At 41.2% G+C, this 18,901-nt stretch overlaps 1 protein-coding gene across 1 annotated transcript in view; it reads right to left on the bottom strand.

The window, feature by feature from the left end:
* LOC122804788 (protein mono-ADP-ribosyltransferase PARP14-like) overlaps positions 1–18,901 on the bottom strand; it is a gene marked incomplete in the record, with an annotated part of 1,493,437 nt that overhangs the window by 548,638 nt on the left and 925,898 nt on the right. Inside the window, 1 exon segment of the mRNA XM_044074882.1 lies at positions 2,288–2,350. Coding sequence (XP_043930817.1) covers positions 2,288–2,350 — 63 coding nt within the window.

The raw sequence follows: 18,901 nt of genomic DNA, 5'->3' as shown, positions 1-18,901 counted from the left end.
AATGAACCAACTGCACAGAAAATCCTAAGAAGAAATGTTTTCACAGACACATGCACAATAGTGAACCAACTGCACAGAAAATCCTAAGAAATGTTTTCACAGACACATGCACAATAGTGAACCAACTGCACAGAAAATCCTAAACAGAAATGTTTTCACAGACACATGCACAATAGTGAACCAACTGCACAGAAAATCCTAAGAAATGTTTTCACAGACACATACACAATAGTGAACCAACTGCACAGAAAATCCTAAACAGAAATGTTTTCACAGACATCTCATATAAGCTTAATTCTTTTGTAGTGCATGGAGCGTGGCGATTACACTCTGATATCTAGAAAAAGATAAATTGCTTAAATACTTCTGTAGTACAAGACCTGCCTGCTTCAGATATAAAGACAGGGTATTGCACTAGGCAGTTAAATTTGTAAGTACTAAGCAGCACATGACAGCGGAAGAATAAAAATCTAATTTGTTCTGCCTACAGTCTGTGACGGTAATGTGCCCCTGACTGAGTGTTACTACCTTTCTGATGGTGCTCGCTAAGTGCTTTACATCTTTGAAATAAGCAAAACACTTAGTGCTTTTTTTCTGTAACTAGTAGTACATGGAGCAGATAAAGCTCTATGTACTGCAAAGAGTTATGAGTGGGGCTCCGATTATAACCTTTCATTATACATTCTTGAAATGGATGCCTAGATTCACTTCTCAAGCATCGTTCTTGAGGTAAATTTCTTGCCATTCATGTCTCAAACACATAAGTATGTTACGACTGGTGACCCACTCATAAAACTCTATATAATATAGATCAGCATAGTAAACTACTTTATCATCAGATGACACTAATTTGGACGTTGAGAAGTCAGACTTGTTATGCAATGCTGTAAGAGAGTATGCATTTGGATATTTGAATTAAGTACACCCAACTAAAAGAAAAACATTACTGATCTTAATTCAGAACTACAAAATCCATTAAATGCTAACCATTTTTGCTTGCACCTATCTTCTTCACAAGTCTGAAATATATGAGCCTGATTTCCACATGCTTTAGAACAGTGATTCAAAGACCAGCTTCACTGGGACAGTCCAGGAATGTTTCATGGGAGGCCTAAACAAGTCTAAAACCTTCATGTACTTCAACAATTTAGTATTTACTTTGTTTGGGAACCAGCTGAATGAGGAGTCACTGAATATGTGAATTTGAATGCAAAATATATAGTAGAAGAATAATGTACTAATCTGCAAACTACACTGACATACAGTGAAAAAGCTACAACCAAGTCTACTAAAGTTTGACTAACAGTTAGGATGTCTGTTGGAGTTGGTGGGGGAAGGAATTAGAAGGTTTAATCTTGCTTTCCTGTCTTTGGGTGGAGTAACATACATTCATGGGCACATTCTTTGAGGTAGAATCCAAAGTGGAGACTGGAGAATCACATGGAGGTTCTTGTCTCTACGGCAGGGGGGGGGGGGGGGGGGGCACATTGTCAGCTGATGACATCATACATGACAAAGGCTCAAAGCACACCAATCGCTTGGATGTTAATGAGCACATGCAGGTGCTTAGGGCTACAGAAAAACCCAGATCTTCCTCAGAATGATAGAACAACTCCTGATGTATTCAACCCTCACCATCAGAGTAAAAATGTGATGAACAGGTCAGTAGAGTAATCGAGAGGATAAGATTGAAGATCCAAGGAGAACTGAGAGAAAAAATATTTTAAATATAATTGCAGGTCAGTGTGTTTCTGAATATTTCAGAATATTTTTCTTGTATGGGGAGTCTTCACAAGGTATTTGAAGAAGGCTCACTTTGACAATGTCTGGGAACCCTTGCTTTAAAATAAATGCAAACAATTTTAACTGCAGTGGAATGCACCAGTTAAATGAAGCATTTGCTTTTATTCAATACAAATTTTAAGAACACCAAACTCCTATAAACCACAAATAATCCTCATACAGTTTTGCCCTGCCAATAGACTGTTTTTTTTTCCAAAGTTCAAGCTTTTAATATATTTAATATCAGTATGAACAACAGTGTAAATATTTTTAGCAGATGAAATTTAAAAGTAACAGAAAAGTAAAGTGAGATAAATCAGATGAACACATTTAGCAAATTTTTGAACCAGTTATTTTTTTTTTTCAATAATGGTAAATATTTGGCCATTAACAGTGCAGAATACTGCGTCAACTCAGCAGTTATGGTACTGTTATGAAAACAATTATTTTAACACACAGTCTGACAAATACACCATCTAACCCAATGTATCTCTAAGTTACTTACCAAAGGCTCTGCATTCATCTTCAACTGATTTTCCAGCTTGTGTAAAAATAGCCCCAGAGACACCTAGAAAGAAAATGTAAGTGCATTTAAGGAAAAAAAATATCTGTAGTTTCAAAATAAACTGGAATTATTGCAGTCCGTGCTATTTCCATAGCTATTACAAAAGTACACTAGTATACCTATAACATATGCACCATGTCTCCGATATACTTCACACCAATGCTGGCATCATAAGTAATGCATAAAGCCAGAAACTCTATGTGAAACACTGATTGATTCCACTCCAAGATAGGAAGAGCAAAGACAGATTACAGATATCAGACAGAGCTAACCTTTTTACATTTTTATCCTTACACTACCAGAATTCTAACAGTATCTCTGTGTTCGTGTGCATGTGTGGTTCCCATTTGACCTTAAATACCATGTGGGGGGTTTCCTTGCTGAAAGGATTAAGCTGTTAAGGGAAAACTCAACATTTATTTTCCCAGAGGCTATGCTGGTCAGCAGCAGTTACACCAGCACAGTATGTTGGAGGTCTTGGGTTTGAGACCTGAATCTATCCATAACCCCTTTTTCACATTTTTGCATATGGGGTCGTGGTGTCACTTCAACAGTAACAATCATCTACAGCCAAGGTTTACACCACCAGGTGGCTAGCCCTGCTGCGGGAGTTTGAGACCTAAAAAAACAACTAATTATCATTTCACTTCTGTGACTGTAACAGCGCTAACAAAGATATTCACAATCTGCCCCATACAGGTTTAACATCAAATGAGATCCCCATGATACCTCATCACATTTCCCCCAGCAGTTCTCATGACATTCAGTCTGCTCCTGTTCTTCCACTGTCCAATAAGCTGTGCTTTTTGTTTCCAGTAACCTAAATTTCACAATTTCTGGTGAATCTTTCATGATACAGATTCCTCCAGATATTTACATGAACAGTCTGTTAAGACATACAGTACTTACCCGTTCTGCGTTCTACATTCAGTCATGTCCAGATGATATGGATGTTTGGTTTAAGACTGTTTTTCTGCAATGGTACCCTTCCTTTGCTGAACAATTTCACAGTGTAAAATCAAGGCTGGGATATATAATTAACTTGCATAGTATACAAAGCTGCACAAGTTGCTTTGCATACTAAGCAAAGTTGTCCTAGTTCTTAGACGTCCGCACTGCCCAGTAAAACAGCTCTGCCTTACTAAGCAGTGTGACGTTTTACACCATGTGAACATGTCGTAGTGGGGGGGAGGGGGGTGTGTGTACAGGATATGCTAATGAAATGCATATTTTTTTGCACTTTTTGCCCATTGGCTGAGCCACTAATTTGCTTACTAAAACCCAGTCGAGATTTTATTGGCCGTTTGTAGATTGGTCATTATTCCTGACCGTTTTGATTGGCCCCAACCGCGAAAGCAGAAATGGCCATAGCCATGAATACAGATGACCTTTGTGTGCATTTTTAATACACATAGGGTTCTTTACAATAATTCCTGATGGAATCATTGATTGGCTGACTGCCACATAGTCAATATACATTGCTTGGTTCTGGTTGCAAATGCGAAGGTGACCGTAGCCATGAATACGGACAGTCTCCATATTGTCTTTATAACTAGTCTCATACATTTTTTACATTTTATTATACATTTTTAAGCACCAATTAATTTTATGATGCGTTAGGTTTAACTTCAGTGCACTAAACACATTTTTAGTTAGTACCCCTTGTGACTAACTGGCTTATTCATTGTTTGGTTCTGGCCTGACTAGCTGTTTCGATTGGCCCTAACCGTGAAAGCAGAAATGGCTGTAGTCACGAATGCATTTGTGTGTGTTTTTAATACACATAGGGTTCATTATAATAATTCTTGATGGAATCATTGATTGGCTGATTGCCACATAGTCAATATACATTGTTTGGTTCTGGTCGCGAATGCGAATATGACCGTAGCCATGAATACGGACTGTCTTCATATATTCTTTAACTAGTTTCATACATTTTTTTATACATTCTTAAGCACCAATTAACTTTATGATACATTAGGTTTAAGTTCAATGTATTAAACACATTTCTAGTTAGTACCCCTTGTGGTTAAACTGGCTTATTCATTGTTTGATTCTCGCTGCGAATGCGAAGGTGACCGTAGCTGTGAATATAGACTGTCTCTGTATATTCTTTACAATTAGTTTTATACATTTTTATACTTTATTATACATTCTTAAGTACCAATTAACTGTATGATGCATTAGGTTTAATTCCAATGCACTAAACACTTTTCTAGTTAGTACACCTGTGGTTAACTGGCTTTTTCTTTCTGCCAATTGGCTGAGCCATTCATTCGTTGATCGAAACCTAGTTGAAATCTCATTGGCATTATGGGGATTGGCCATCACTTTTGAAAAGCCACTTTGATTGGCCTTAACCTTGTAAGCGGAAAAAGCCATAGCCGCAAATGCGGGCAGTTTCTGTATTTAGCTTTACATAAGGCTTAGTCCTGTTTCTGACCAAACTATAGATTGGCTGATTGCCATCCAGCCAAATTCACGGATTGGTTTTAACTACGAATGCGGAAGTGGCCGTAGCCGTGGATACGGACAGTCTCCGTTTTTAGCTTAGTTTCATGCAAGATTCACTGTAACTTTAGGCTGAATTACGGATTGTTTTTTCTAAATCAACCACTACTTTGATTGGCCGTAGCCGCAAATGCGGATAGTTTTGCCCTGAAATTTATGATTCTCTATTTTTTTGGTAATCTACTGTACTATTCATCAGAAGTTTAAGAGCCGAATGGCTCTAGATGAGTTGGTCACAATTCTCATCACCTTGTTCAGCCCTTCAGCAGGAAAGTTTTTAATTAGGTCCAACGTGTATTTACTGCCGAGGCAGTGGCAATACATATTTTACATGCCCTATACCTTGCAAAGCTTAATTTTCTTGTTGATTTATTTTCTTGTTATCTTAGTTGCAACAAATGTTGGCGATTAAGATTTCATTCAATGTTTATCATGACCTTAGTTTTTTATTTTACACATTTTAAAGTTACGCCGTTTCAAATTAGGAACCATGTTTTGTTTAACTCCTTTACTATTGGTCAGATTAACCTCTTTTTAACCTAGGATTGGTCAGTTGTATGTATTGCTATTATACTTTCTGGATTTATGTTTGTTACTTTTGATTTGTCAAAATTTTAAAGTGTGTCAATTGTAACCAACATGATTGGCTACTCATTGTTATTTTAATCAATATGGACCTTAGTACTTTATGATCTGATGAAGGCGAAGTCTCTCTGAAAGCGTTCATCAATGTACTTAGGCCTTTTGTTTGTTTTATAAATAAATCACGTTTATTCTTATGCGTCAGTGGCCTTTTTACACAGCCTCAGCCATGGTGCCGCTTCAGGATTTTTTACCTTTTTAACTCCCTCTGACTGGGTGGAACATCAGGGAGGTAACCTCTCATGGGAGTGGGTTCTGAAAAGGGAATGAAATTGACATTGGAAATGATGTTTAACACCCACTGATCGGAGGTGATATTTGTCCAGGCTAGTGAGTGTAGGAAAATGTGACCCCTGACTACCTCCACGGCACAGCAGCTGGGCAATGCTTGAGGAGTGCTGACAGGGCTGCTCAGAGAAGCGTTCCCCGGAGCCCTGAGTTTGCGGATCCTCTCTCCAACTGTCTCTGGAAAAGGAGTCATCAGGAGCTTCCTGGAAGGGAGACTGACTTCTGGAACCACATCTTACTAGTTCCTCGCTGGGTCTCACAGAAGGACCTCTGGGGAGTAGAAAGCTTGATCCTGACAACAGACAAAGTATTCCCTTCCTGCTCACTGTGAGTTAAAGTGTCCTTTATGGAAGGCCCACAAAGGGTAAAACCATCGAAGGGAGCACTGGTAAAAGATGCTTTGAAGGGTTCCGCTAACCCTCATAAATGTAACCAAGAATGATGCCTCACAGCGATGCTGGTACATGCTGCCTGAAAGGTAGCTTCTGCAGCATTGGAAATTAACCTCATGGAGGTGTTTGCAAGGGATGTCAGAGTGGATAGCTTGGGAGACACCTTTTTAAAGTCTTCCATAACTCCATTTGGGAAGTGGAAAGATCTTGGATCAAATCCCTTTGGAGATGGGTAAAGTGAGCCAATTATTAACTGCTCTCAGTCCAAAAGTAGCTGAGGAGTGCACATGCTTCCCAAAATGGTCTATTGCCTGGGACTCCCTGTTTGGTGTATGGACCATGGAGCTCTGCTCTGCCAGCTCCTTCTTGGTGGTGGCAGCAACCAGGATGGCATCAACCGGGACACCTTTGCTCCAGAAAAGATGGTCCACAGGAGGACTAAGAAATTTTTCTCCTCTGTTTGGGACTAGCTCCACAGTGTTGGGCTCCTTCCAGGACCTGCTGGCAATCAAATCTACTAACTTTATCAGCTGGGGGGGACAGCCAGAAAGTAGACCAGCCCATCCTGAAAGCCTTCAGAAACACAGGCTGCTCTAAAGATGGGGTTGGGGTGACCATCCACCCTTCTGCTTTAAGATTTCAAGGATGTCCCCAAAGGAGACATCATCGGGCAGAGATCTGAGGGACCCATCTCCTTCATTGAGATCAGTGTCCTTGGTGAGAGACTCCATGGGGGAGTCCAGGTACCTCCTCTTGCACTTTTTCTTACAATGTACCTCCTCTGTGGGGGGGGGGGGGCTTCAGGAGGACTTGGAAGAAGCATGGACTCCCAGAGGGGAGGGGAGGGGACCCCCTGAAGGCTCAAATAGAAGGGCTCACCCAAGGACAGGATGGGAAGACACCAGCCAAATTAGAGAGGCAGTGAGGGACTGTGAGGTGTGGTAGATAAAACTCCAACTCAGGAGAAGATCCTCTCTACCACCCAGAAAGCCAAGGAGCTGGAAGCGGTTCCATCCCCCATGTCCGAGGGAGAAGTCCCCCAGGGAGGAGGGATGAGTCTAGAAACAGCACCACGACCCCCAGATGATACCAGTCTGGAGCTATTGAAGGCTGAAGCACCAAGGGGAGGGGATCACACCAAGAAAATGGTACCAGATCCTGCCCCCACAGAGCTGGAGTCCATCAGTCCAGCACAGGGCTCACTCCTGTCTGAGGGTGGAGGAACAGAACATGCTAGGGACCCTGACAGGGTCAAGAAAAGGGAGATACTTGGCCTCACTGGGATCTGACTGTGGGCGTCCGGGTCCTAAGATTCCAAAGCCACCAGGGTTGGAAGAGGAGAATGAGTAACAGAGAGGGGCAAAGCCCCCCCTAGCCAGATGGGCAGGGGAAGGCAGGAGCCCCGATGATTTGGGCCTTGAGGAAGTTATTCATCATCCTGTCCATGTCCAAGGGTAAGAGACTCCTTAAAGACCCCGAGAAGGAAGAGGAGTGAGTAGACCTAGAAGGCAATCGCACTGACTAGCTGCGGTGTTCCATGGTTCAGCTCTGAGGCCTTGCAGCTGACTGAACTGCCTGTCTGTAGGTAGATGGAGCAGCTACTTCTCCAAAACTATAATGTCCCACAATCCTGTCAATCCTGAAGGCCGAACTGACAGAGATTGGATCCAACAAACTGGTCAGATCAGAGGCTAGCCTGACCCTAGTCAGATCCAAGGGCCTCTGATCCACAGAGGCTCTGGATCCAGAAGGCTCAGGTCCCAAGACCACGCATCCAAGACAGACTGGGCTGGGATCAGATCTGAGGACCTAGGATCCGACAGTTGCAGCTTCTTTGAAGGAGACGATGGTAAGGTTTCATTTTTGGATCTGCAGAGGAAGCATTTGAAGGGGAAACAAAAGGTCCACCCTAAGCAAGAATTTTCAAAAGGAGCTTGTTGCGGCACTCTGTCAAGGCTATGGGATTAAATGCAGCACAAATGTCGCATTCAGCCTCCAGGTGGGTTCACCCAAACAATACAAGCACTCCTCGTGCGAGTCGGAACTGGGCATCTTCTGACTGCACAAGGAGCACTTCTTAAAGCCTGATAGCTTATCAGCCATAACTAAAGAACTACAGCACAGATACATACACACACAAAAAACCCTAACAACCAAAACCATAATGGCTAAGGAAAAAAGGACCAAAAACTATCACTAAAAACAAAGTTCACTAAAAGGCTAAACAAAGGGAAGGGAGGTACTACAAGAGGGAATACACAGTATAAACCCACTAAACTACAGTAAACTTCACTATCTAGCCAAAATGTTTAAGTAGAAAGCACTTATCTGTAGCTCAATCTAAAGAATTGCATCTGCATAGAAACACGGCAAACAAGATCTGGGGGTTTAGAGGGCAGGGCTGAGGAGCTAGAGCCTTGGATCTGTCTGTAGTCTTTTGCCGGCTTGGATCCAATATTGGATCCTAAACCCTATGGTGATGAATGATGACATGGATAACGTCAGATCAGCAATTATCTATAGCACTTCTACTCTAATTAACCTAACTTGTTGAAGAACACCTAGGGCAGATGCCCATTTGTCTGTGTGTAAGTGCATGGTCTACTAGGCACCTGTTACCTAGAAGTACAGGTTGATAGGACTCTCTACTGAACAGTTGAGGTTATGTTGTCCCATCTCACCGTAATTCTTGCTAGCTGGTTAGGTTCGGAGCCCTTCACAGCTCTGACTTGGCTGACTACTAAAGCTCAAGAGCTTCCACTGGCTCGAGGCTAACCCCTATCCCCAGATCTCATTTGCTGCTCAAGCGATCGAGAAGTGTTCCTGCTGGCTCATTGGCCAAGTATAGGCTTTTTCAGTCTATTTTCTCTCTTTATACTCCCTTTATCTTTCTAGAGAGTTAGTTTTCATGTTGTCTGTGTTAGGTCACCGTAGTTAGTTAGAAATCTCCTTTTCAACCCAGTGAGAATTTTTGTTTAACTTAGAGGGCTCTCGCAGCCCATTTAAGTTAGAGGGCTGCTTTCTCCGTGCTTCCTTGTCTTGTCTGTGTAGAAGTTAGAATCTCTTCAAGTTAGAGGATTCTTCTTCGTCTTCCTTCTTTACTGCTTCTTCTTGTTAACTTTTTATATACATATATAAAAAAAAGGTAGTTTCCCCCCTTTATAGTAGTTTTGCCATTGATCTTTTTAGTTTAACAGTCTTTGTGTAATTAATAGTTATGGCCTTTGTTTTCAAAGCCGCATAATGTCCAAAGACAAGGATAGAGAAAAGGAACCCAAGGAGCATAGACAGTCAGGGTTCAAAAAGTGCAATAAATGCACACAAAAGATGTCTCTTATGGATGAGCCCACGAGTTGCGTCTATTGCCTTGATGCCATCCATTTACAGGACCCCTGCAACATATGTCATGGGTTCAGTAGCAGGGTGGTCCATGAGTATAAGAATAAACTGATGGCAAGGGGTTTATTGAAAGGGCTTTTTCAGGAAGCTTTAGAAAACTTTTAGAGATCCAAATCTTCCTCCCCTTCTTCAACCCAGTCTAAATCATCCAAAAGACTGGCTACAACAGCTCCAGTTTTGGAGCAAAAAAAAAAGTTTGTGTCATTGGAACTGAGGGCTCTCGACTCTGATAGACCTGGGACTTCGGCACCAAGCGTGTCCATGGAGCAGACAGAAGTATCAAGAAGTCGGTCTCCTTTATTTGAGCTGATATCTCCAATGCTAAGATATCCTATTCTGGATAGAGGGATATCTCCTTCTTTGTCCACCCGTTCTTCCAGGAGTTTATCTGATGAAGATGTGGAGCGGGTGGTGAAGTGATTGCTTTGAACACCGGCCCTGGCTAAAATTTTGTCATTTCCAGACCCAAAGGAATTGAAGCCATCTTATATGATTGCTTGCTTCATTGATTCCTCCTCCGATCGCTCTGGAGTCTTCGGAGCCACAGAACTTGGATCCGATAGTAGCGGAACAGTTGGCACCAACACCACCTTTGGAATCTTTGGTTCCAACTTTGGCTCTGATGTCCTCGGCTCCTTCCAATGTCAAGGAGTCTAGGAGCCGATGCTCATCAGTCGAGTCCAGGGAGAGGAGTCGATGCGGACAGTCATCCGATCCAAAACTACCCCTTGGTGCATCGACTAGGTTGAGCTCAGCTCCTACTTCAATTTCGGAGCCACCTGCTCTGCCTCGGAGTCAACCGTTTGTCTCTTCGGAGTGGGGTGGGGGGCTTTTGAACTGATGGAGAGAGAGAGTGCTGTCGCCTCAGACAGCCCTGCTCTCGAAGCCAACTTCTTGTCCCTCCCAGGTGCCAGTGTATCTCATCACCACCGCGTCCTCCCATGCGTAGAGACCCAGAAACTCAGGAAGCTCCTGCAGGTGGCATGGTCTCTTCTGAAACTTCTCTGGAGTACCCCTCTGAAGAAGTCCCTCAGAAGAGACTGTCCAAGAGGAAGCACAGAGTCCCCTGAGTCTGTCACTTCTGATACCGATTTGGATGAGTCGGAAGGGTCCCCACTGTCCCCCTCTGAGGACGTCTCCTTTATGGACATCCTTGAAATCCTGAAACAGAGGGGTGGCTGGAAGCCCACCAACCCTTCAGAGGATGAATTGCTATACTTGGAGGCATTTGGGTCTCACTCTTCTACCTCCTGGGTGACTCCCCCATATGACCAACTGCTAGGCGTCATATCCTGTAAGGCCTGGACATCGCCTGATACAGTGAAGCCTGTTCTGAGGAGGCCTAACAAATTTATTACTGCTCCTTCAGAGAAGGCATTTTTGACTAAGTGTGTCCCTGTAGAAGCGATGGTGGTGGCAGCGGCCACCAAACAGGAGCTATCTGAGACCTTCTCATCTGTTCAGCCTCCTAACAAAGAGTCTAGGACTATGGACAGATATGGAAAGCGTGCCTTTATTTCAGTGATCTTCTCCCTATGGTCGCTGAATTACATTACCTATTTTATGAGACTTCAAAGGGATCTCCTCAAAGAACTTGGAGATACCCTTCAGGGTACCATAGCTTCGGGGTCCACAGACAAAGTATCCTCACAGCTCTCCATCCTAAATTCCATCGTAAACTCCTCCATGAGACTGATTTCATATGCAGCTAATGGAGCGAGTAGAGCAGCAGCAACAGGAATTTCCCTGAGGAGACATTCCTGGATGTGCCTTTGCAACTTTGCCAAACCCTTCAAGTCTTCCTTCACCAATGTCCCCTTTGATGGTTCATCCCTTTTTGGACCAAAGGTAAAAGATACTTTGACCATGTGCGAGTAGGAAGGGAAAACCTTATCTGCCATTGGAATCTGTTTTTCTGCTCCATCTAGATCTTATCCCAAAGGTCAAAAGGGTGGAAAGATGTGGTTCCACAAGTCCCAAAAAGGTTTCTCTGATGCACATGGTGACTCTTCCCCCAGGGGCAGAGGGGGAAGTTATAATGGAAGATGCTGACCTCACAGCAGAGGGGGGGGCACAGAACCAGGGCAACAGAGATACATTCTCTGACAGGCCCTTCCAGCACTCCTGAAAGGAGGCCTGCCTGCCTGCTCTTCTCTGGAGGCAGTCAGGGGTCGATTGTCACTGTACCCAAACGCCTGGCAAGAAATCTCCCAAGACAAATCAGTACAAACAATTACCTCCAGAGGCTATTACATACCATTTTCCATTCTCCTTCTGGTAAACCAGTCCCTACCAGACGTTCCACCTAGTCAAAAGGACTATGCAACACAAGAGATACTCTTGTTGATAGAAAAAAAGTCATCAAAGAGGTCCTCACAGACCAAATGGGATCAGGAACTTACTCAAGATTCCTTTTAGTTCTAAAAAAGACAGGGGACTGGAGATCCATTCTAGATCTCAGCAAGCTAAACAAAGCAGTGAAGAAGTCAAAGTTCTGGATGTTAACTCTGCAGTCGATATTCCCGTTTATCAGGAAAGATAATTGGATGTACTCAATAGATCTCCAGGATGCGTACTACCACAAAGATGGACAGGTGATTCATGAGGCAGTTATGCTTTCGGCTGGGAGCCAGTCATTACCAATTTTGAGCCTGCCCTTTGGTCTCACTACACCCGCCCCCCCCACCTCCCCACCCCCCGTGTTCACCAAATGCATGGCAGTGGTCATGGCTCACTTGAGACATCAGGGATTCCATGCATTTCCATACCTAGATGACTAGCTCCTCACCGCCACCACCAAGCATCTACTACTATGAACGAAAGACAAAAAAATTTCACTTTGCGCCAGACTGGGCATCACAGTAAACTTAAAACAATCTGCCTTGTCGCCCTCTCAGCACGTTACCTTCTTAGGTGCAGAACTGGATTCAAAAAATATGACTGAAAAACTTACCCCAGACAGAATACAGTCCCTTCATCAGCAAATCAGGGTTTTGATGTCAAATAAGAAGGTTCAGGCTAGATATGTGCTGCGAGTTCTGGCTACCATGGCTGCTATTTACTCAGTGGTCAATGCAAGATCTTCCTCTAACACATCAGATTATCATCATGGAATCTTGCAAAAATGATCTCCTTTGGTGGCTGCAGACAGACCAGTTGTATCAAGGCTGCCCCTTGGTCCTTCCTCAACCGAATGTAGTACTGACCATGGATGCTTCCTAGATCAAGTGGTGGGGGGCATTATCTGGGGATGACAGTCCAAGGCCTATGACAAGAACATGAAAGCCACTTGCACATCAAAGTTCTGGAGATGAGAGCGGTGCTCTATGCATTGCAGGCATTTCAGGACTCTCTACCAATAGGGACGGTTGCAATTCAGATAGACATGTCAGTAATGTGGTACATAAACAAGCAGGGAGGAACCATATCCTACCCACTATGTCGGGAGGCACAACAAGTCTGGCAATGGGTGATCACTTCTCAATGCTTTCTGATAGCAATGCACATCCTGGGGAAATCCAGCGTGATAGCGGACAAACTCAGCAGAGCTATTCTGTTGCCTCAGGAGAAGACAGAGATTGTAGAAAAGATCTTCCAAAAATGGGGCCAGCCTTGCTGCGACCTTTTTGCCACTTCCATGAATGCCAAATGCAGCAACTACTTTGCCCTCATTCCTCCCCCGGGGAAGTCACCAAGGGATGCACTGGTTCACGATTGGCCCCCGGGACTACTCTATGACCCCCTTCCTCTAATTCTCAAAGTACTTCAGAAAGCCAGCTCGTTGAAAAGCACTATGATCCTCATTGCTCCTTACTGGCCTTGACAAGTTTGGTTTCCCTTTCTTTGGACCCATCTGCTGGAGGAACCTTGGATTCTGGATCCAATTCAAGACCTCTTGACCCACTCTTCGGGGGAGTTCCATCCACACCCTCAAGTTGACAGCATGGCTGATCCAATTCCATGCTTAGCCAGGTGTTATTCCTTTTCCCCTGCAGTGAGTCATATTCTTGCCTCTTCCCATAAACCGTCCATGAGGAGATTGTATTACAGTAAATGGAAAAGATTTTCATGCTGGGTTGTGGGACAGAATATAGAACCTTTTAGAGCTCCTATTACTACAATCCTAGAATTTCTTTCCAAACTTTTTGACGAAGGAGCTGCAGCAGCTACCATCAGAGTTCAGTTGGCAGCCATTTCTAATTTCCATACTGGAGAAATGGGAATTCCTATTATGTCTCATACGTTATGTAAAGCTTTCCTTTAAGGTACTTTCCTACTCAGACCCCCAATCAGAGAACCCCCAGTCCTTTGGGATCTAACTCTTTCTAACCTCACTGATTTTACCACCCTTTGAGCCTGCATCATCTTGTGATTTGAAGTATTTGTCATGGAAGACTCTCTTTTTAGTAGCCATAACCTCTGCTAGAAGGGTATTGAAATTACAAGCTCTTTCTATTCATTTCCCTTATATCGTTTTTCACCAGGATAGGGTATCTTTGAGAACTAAACCCTCGTTCCTTCCATAAGTTTATTCAGGGAGCAATATAAACCAATCCATTGAATTGCCGGTGTTTTTTTCAAACTATAGCGACAAGGCAGAGTACAAATTGCATCAGTTGGATGTACACAGACAGTTAAGTTTTTACCTGCATAGGAAAAATACCTCAGGAAATCTGATCAGCTTTTTGTGTCCTTTTCTGACAAAAAGAAAGAATTGCCAGTTTCCAAAGTAACTGTCAAAATGGCTTAGTGATTGCATTTCCTTTTCTTACATTAATAAACAGCTACCAGGGAAGATAAGAGGACATTCCACAAGAGCAGTCTCAACATTCTCTGCATTCCAGGCCAGACTTCCTATTGACTCTATTTGTGCAGCTGCCACATGCGCGAGACCTTATACCTTTGTCACTCATTACAAAGTAGATGTGGCCTCCCGGAACAGGTCTTCCTTTGGATCCACTGTATTGAAGAGACTTTTTTCTTGAGCCACCCTGGGATAAAGGTGCTAGGGTCCAACCAGCAAGAATTATGGTGAGATAGGACAACATAACATTAAGAAGTTATGCACTTACCATAACGTTCCAAGTTTGTTGTTCATCTTGCCTACATTATTGCGTCCCACCCTCCTACCCCCATCCTGTTGTCCTGGAGGAACTGGTGGACAATTCTATACTTAACACCTGTATGTGTATATATATATATATATATATATATATATATCTATATATATATCTATATCTATATCTATATATATATATATATCCATATATATATATATATATATCTATATCTATATCTATCTATATCTATCTATATCTATATCTATATCTATATCTATATCTATATCTATATCTATATCTATATCTATCTATCTATATCTATATATATCTATCTATATCTATATCTATATATATCTATATCTATATCTATATCTATATCTATATCTATATATATATATATATATATATATCTATATCTATATCTATATCTATATCTATATCTAGGACGTTTGATTGAAAGATCAAACATCCGAATCCATAACCACCGAACACACTTCAACAAAAGCTCTTTCATTGAAAAACCACTTTTGTTAAAGCGTGTTAAAAAAAAAAAAAAAACACTACATTTCCCCCACAGCCCCCCACTTTAATATTCTCCCTCCGAGACCACACTACAGTGGGGAAAAGGGAATTTTCCCTTAACTGCACCATAGTACGGCCTCTGCAACAGGCATACTTGCTCGAAAAGTGCTTCTTCGGTGAAAAGCACTTTCACGTAAGTATGCTCGCCCTAAATGGATTTGGACATTTGATCTTTCGATCAAACATCCTAGATCCACATATAGATATATATTTCTGGTGTAATTATTTGGTTAGTCTAAGTCTTTCGCTTGCAAACAAGATCTGGGGAAGTGGCCAAGCATCATGGGATAGGGGTTAGCCTCGAGCCAGTGAAAGCTCAAGCTTTAGTAGACGGCCCAGGAGCCGTGAATGGCTCCAAACCCAACCAGCTAGCAAGAATGTAGGCAAGATGGACAACAAACATGGAACATTATGGTAAGTACATGACTTCTTATTAAAGCAAATCACAGTCATCCAAACTCTCTTAATTAGATGTAGCACTGCAGGAATGAGCATGACCATAAAATGTTAACTAGGATTGCAACAAAACTCACCTTGTCTGAGCAATACGAGTTGTGCTACCACACCTCTATCTGTGAATTCCAGTACTTGTACTTGCTTTTGAAACACAAAAACACGTTAGACAATACCTCAGCACCTTACAGGTTCTGTAGTTCTCTCTCTACCTTGTGTAAAATAACACAAAGCAATGTTCTGGACTCCTGGAAATTTCTGCTAGCATTTGACTTTAGCTCAGTTTTCACCTTTATGCATTCAGTGCTCCTATCTTTTTGCCAAAGCTGTGTTGGTATCTGCCAGTAAACTATGACAATTTCTAATATTTCTTGAGGTTGCTGCTATTCTTAAAACACTACAAGTTAAATCTGATTTGATTTTCTTATGCAAATACAGCATCACATAAAGGCAGACTATTAGTGGATATTTCGTTGACTTCAAACTTAATATTTTTTTGAATGGCAATACTTTCAACAACAGACAGGTATTGCTATGGGGGGTAGCTTCTGCTCTCACATAACTAAACTCAGTGTTGCATTTTTGGGAGAAGGAATTTTTGATTTATTCTGCATATTTTCAGTACATTATGATGTAAACCCATTTTACATATTTTTATTATATGGATAGGCGCACTGGAAGATATATAAAGCTTTGCATAATATCTTAGTTCAACTACTGAATTTTCCACTTTACTTTTGATACAGATCCTAGTAATATTAATTAATTGAATGCACTGATCTACAAAAATTACATCAATTGCTACAATTCCACTGTGTTCCGTAAGCCAACATTTTCTAATACTTACTTAGATTATAATAGTTGGCACCCACTTAAAGTACTGTGAAAGACAATGTGTCAAATTACCAAGACATTTCAAGATGAATGGGCAAATTTAAAAACATGTTCCTTCAAAAGGACTACCCTGAGGAAATGATAGATACGGTAGTTCTGGCAAAAAAAACTTCTGCCACTTTTAGGTAATATGGAAGTAGACAATACATTGAGAGATACAAATATTCTGATAGCATTACCTCAGTGATTGTCCCCTATACAAGTGACAGCACCAAAATTAGGTGGTGATGATCAATATTAGGTCTACTACTAATAAAAAATTGGTGTGCTGCTTTTGATGATACTTTTAAAAGAAATAAGGGGATGACCCATTAATTATTTTTCAGTAGAGGTAGAAATATTTAAAATAAGTTAAAAATGGTAAGGAATTTTTTGAACATAGTACAATCAAATACACAAATAAGTGTGAAATTAGTGTCCATTTATTTTAGATGGACCATGGGTTACTGTTGCTTCTTACCATTGTCCAGGAAGATATTACGCTAAGACCTTGAGGATTGTTTACCTGGCAACCTGCACATCCTGTGATGCATTCTACATAGGAAAGACAAAAAATATTTATACAAGCATATTCAGGAACATGCTAAGGATATCAAGAGGAAATAACTGAAAACACATTGTACGTGTATTCATAGGAATGTGGCAATTAAAAAATTTTTTTTTTTCATTCTGGAAAAGGTCCCAAAATGAGCTGAGGTAGACAAAGGGGAACATCCTTAGAATATGCTGAATGTTTATGGCAATTATACCTGAATTCTACTACCTGGTCAGAGTTGAATGGCAGGGCGTCTATTAGCATTTCAAAACTTGCAGCAGAGAAGTTATAACCTGCACAATAACTACTAGTCTTAAATTATTATTTTTGGATTAGCCTATTTATTTTATGTGATACTATATTATCTAGTATTATAGTATTTCTTTTACAAATCAGTGCTTTTCTGTGGTCATGTGCCCATTTTTTTGTCTTGCACTTTAATCTCATGGTTGTTGTTTATACATATAAGGAGCTTGATGGTATTTTAAAGTATATCAAAAGTCTTTCATTTAAAGGATAAAAGCGCTTAAATATATTAAGGGAGAATAGTTACAACAACAATTTTCATCCAGTGTGTGTTGTTTCTACATATTAGCTATATACATTATGTATTTCCAATGTCAGCAGCTCAACAGGAAGCATTCTCATTGTTGATGCTGGATGATCACACGATCATGACATTAGTCCCTACAACTGATAACTGCATTCATTTTCCAAAACTAAAGTACAGCATAAGGTGGGTTCTGCATTCCTGAGGCTCTGTCCTCTGGATCAAATGGGAAAATGAGATTGTATCTACCAGAGTGTGTGACGGCTTGGGTGGCTGTCAAAGATCCCAAGGTACTTATCATAAAAGTAGGTGTTAGTTTATTTCCACATTCATACACTTGCATTATAAAAATTCCTATAATTTTGCACATCTTATATACACATTTTACATCTTCATATTTTCACTCATTTTACTTTTTACCCAGGCTAGCCCTTCTGCCATGACAATCTTTATCCAACATCCCATCTCACCCCTTAATTATACAATGGCTTTTCATATTATTTTTTCCAAGTGCACCATATTGCAAAAAACACACTAACACAGTTATCTTCTTTCTTACTATCTCCTTTGTATTTGACATACAAAACCACATCCATATCATTTTCTTCAAACCAATTCCATTTATATCCCTTTAAAAATGAAGGGTGCAAAAACAATGTTGAGACATTTCTTTCAAATTGGACATATTTACATTCTCACTTCTATTCCCTTTTATAATTTATATTCCCTTTTATAATTTATATTCCATTTGACAGGCAATTTATCCAATACATTTTACAACAAAAAATCACAATCTATGAAACCCCTCAGATCCTTTTTGGCTTTTTTTTTTTTTTTTTTTAAACTACAGTTCTTAAATCATCCCCTAGCTCTTCCCACAGATAAAATATTCACCCTCATTATTTTCTTATACCAGCTTCTCCTTTTACCTCATCCAATTTTGTTTGCCACAGCCTTATATTTACTTCTTATTCCTTTAATTTTTAGTTCCACTTTCTTTTTTCCTTTTTCTGCTTATTCAAATCTATGCAGACCACCTCAAGGCCCTATCCCTGTATTCTGTCTCCTACAGGCTTTTGAGGGGAGATCTATGCTTGGCATACAGGGCATTACCCCACTCTGATGGATCTCCTGCATATCCACAGCACCAGAAGTACTCGTTTTAAAGACTTAAACCTTGCCTGTGATATAAATAGGACCTGCTGGAGAGATAGGTATATATCCCAGCGACTACCCCCATCTATGGAA

Source organism: Protopterus annectens, chromosome 6.part0, assembly GCF_019279795.1.
Source record: "Protopterus annectens isolate FY-2018-M chromosome 6.part0, PAN1.0, whole genome shotgun sequence".
Classification (NCBI taxonomy): Eukaryota; Metazoa; Chordata; order Ceratodontiformes; family Protopteridae; genus Protopterus; species Protopterus annectens.
The sequence above is the reverse complement of the archived record's forward strand: the minus strand, read 5'-3'. Positions and strand labels throughout refer to the sequence as shown.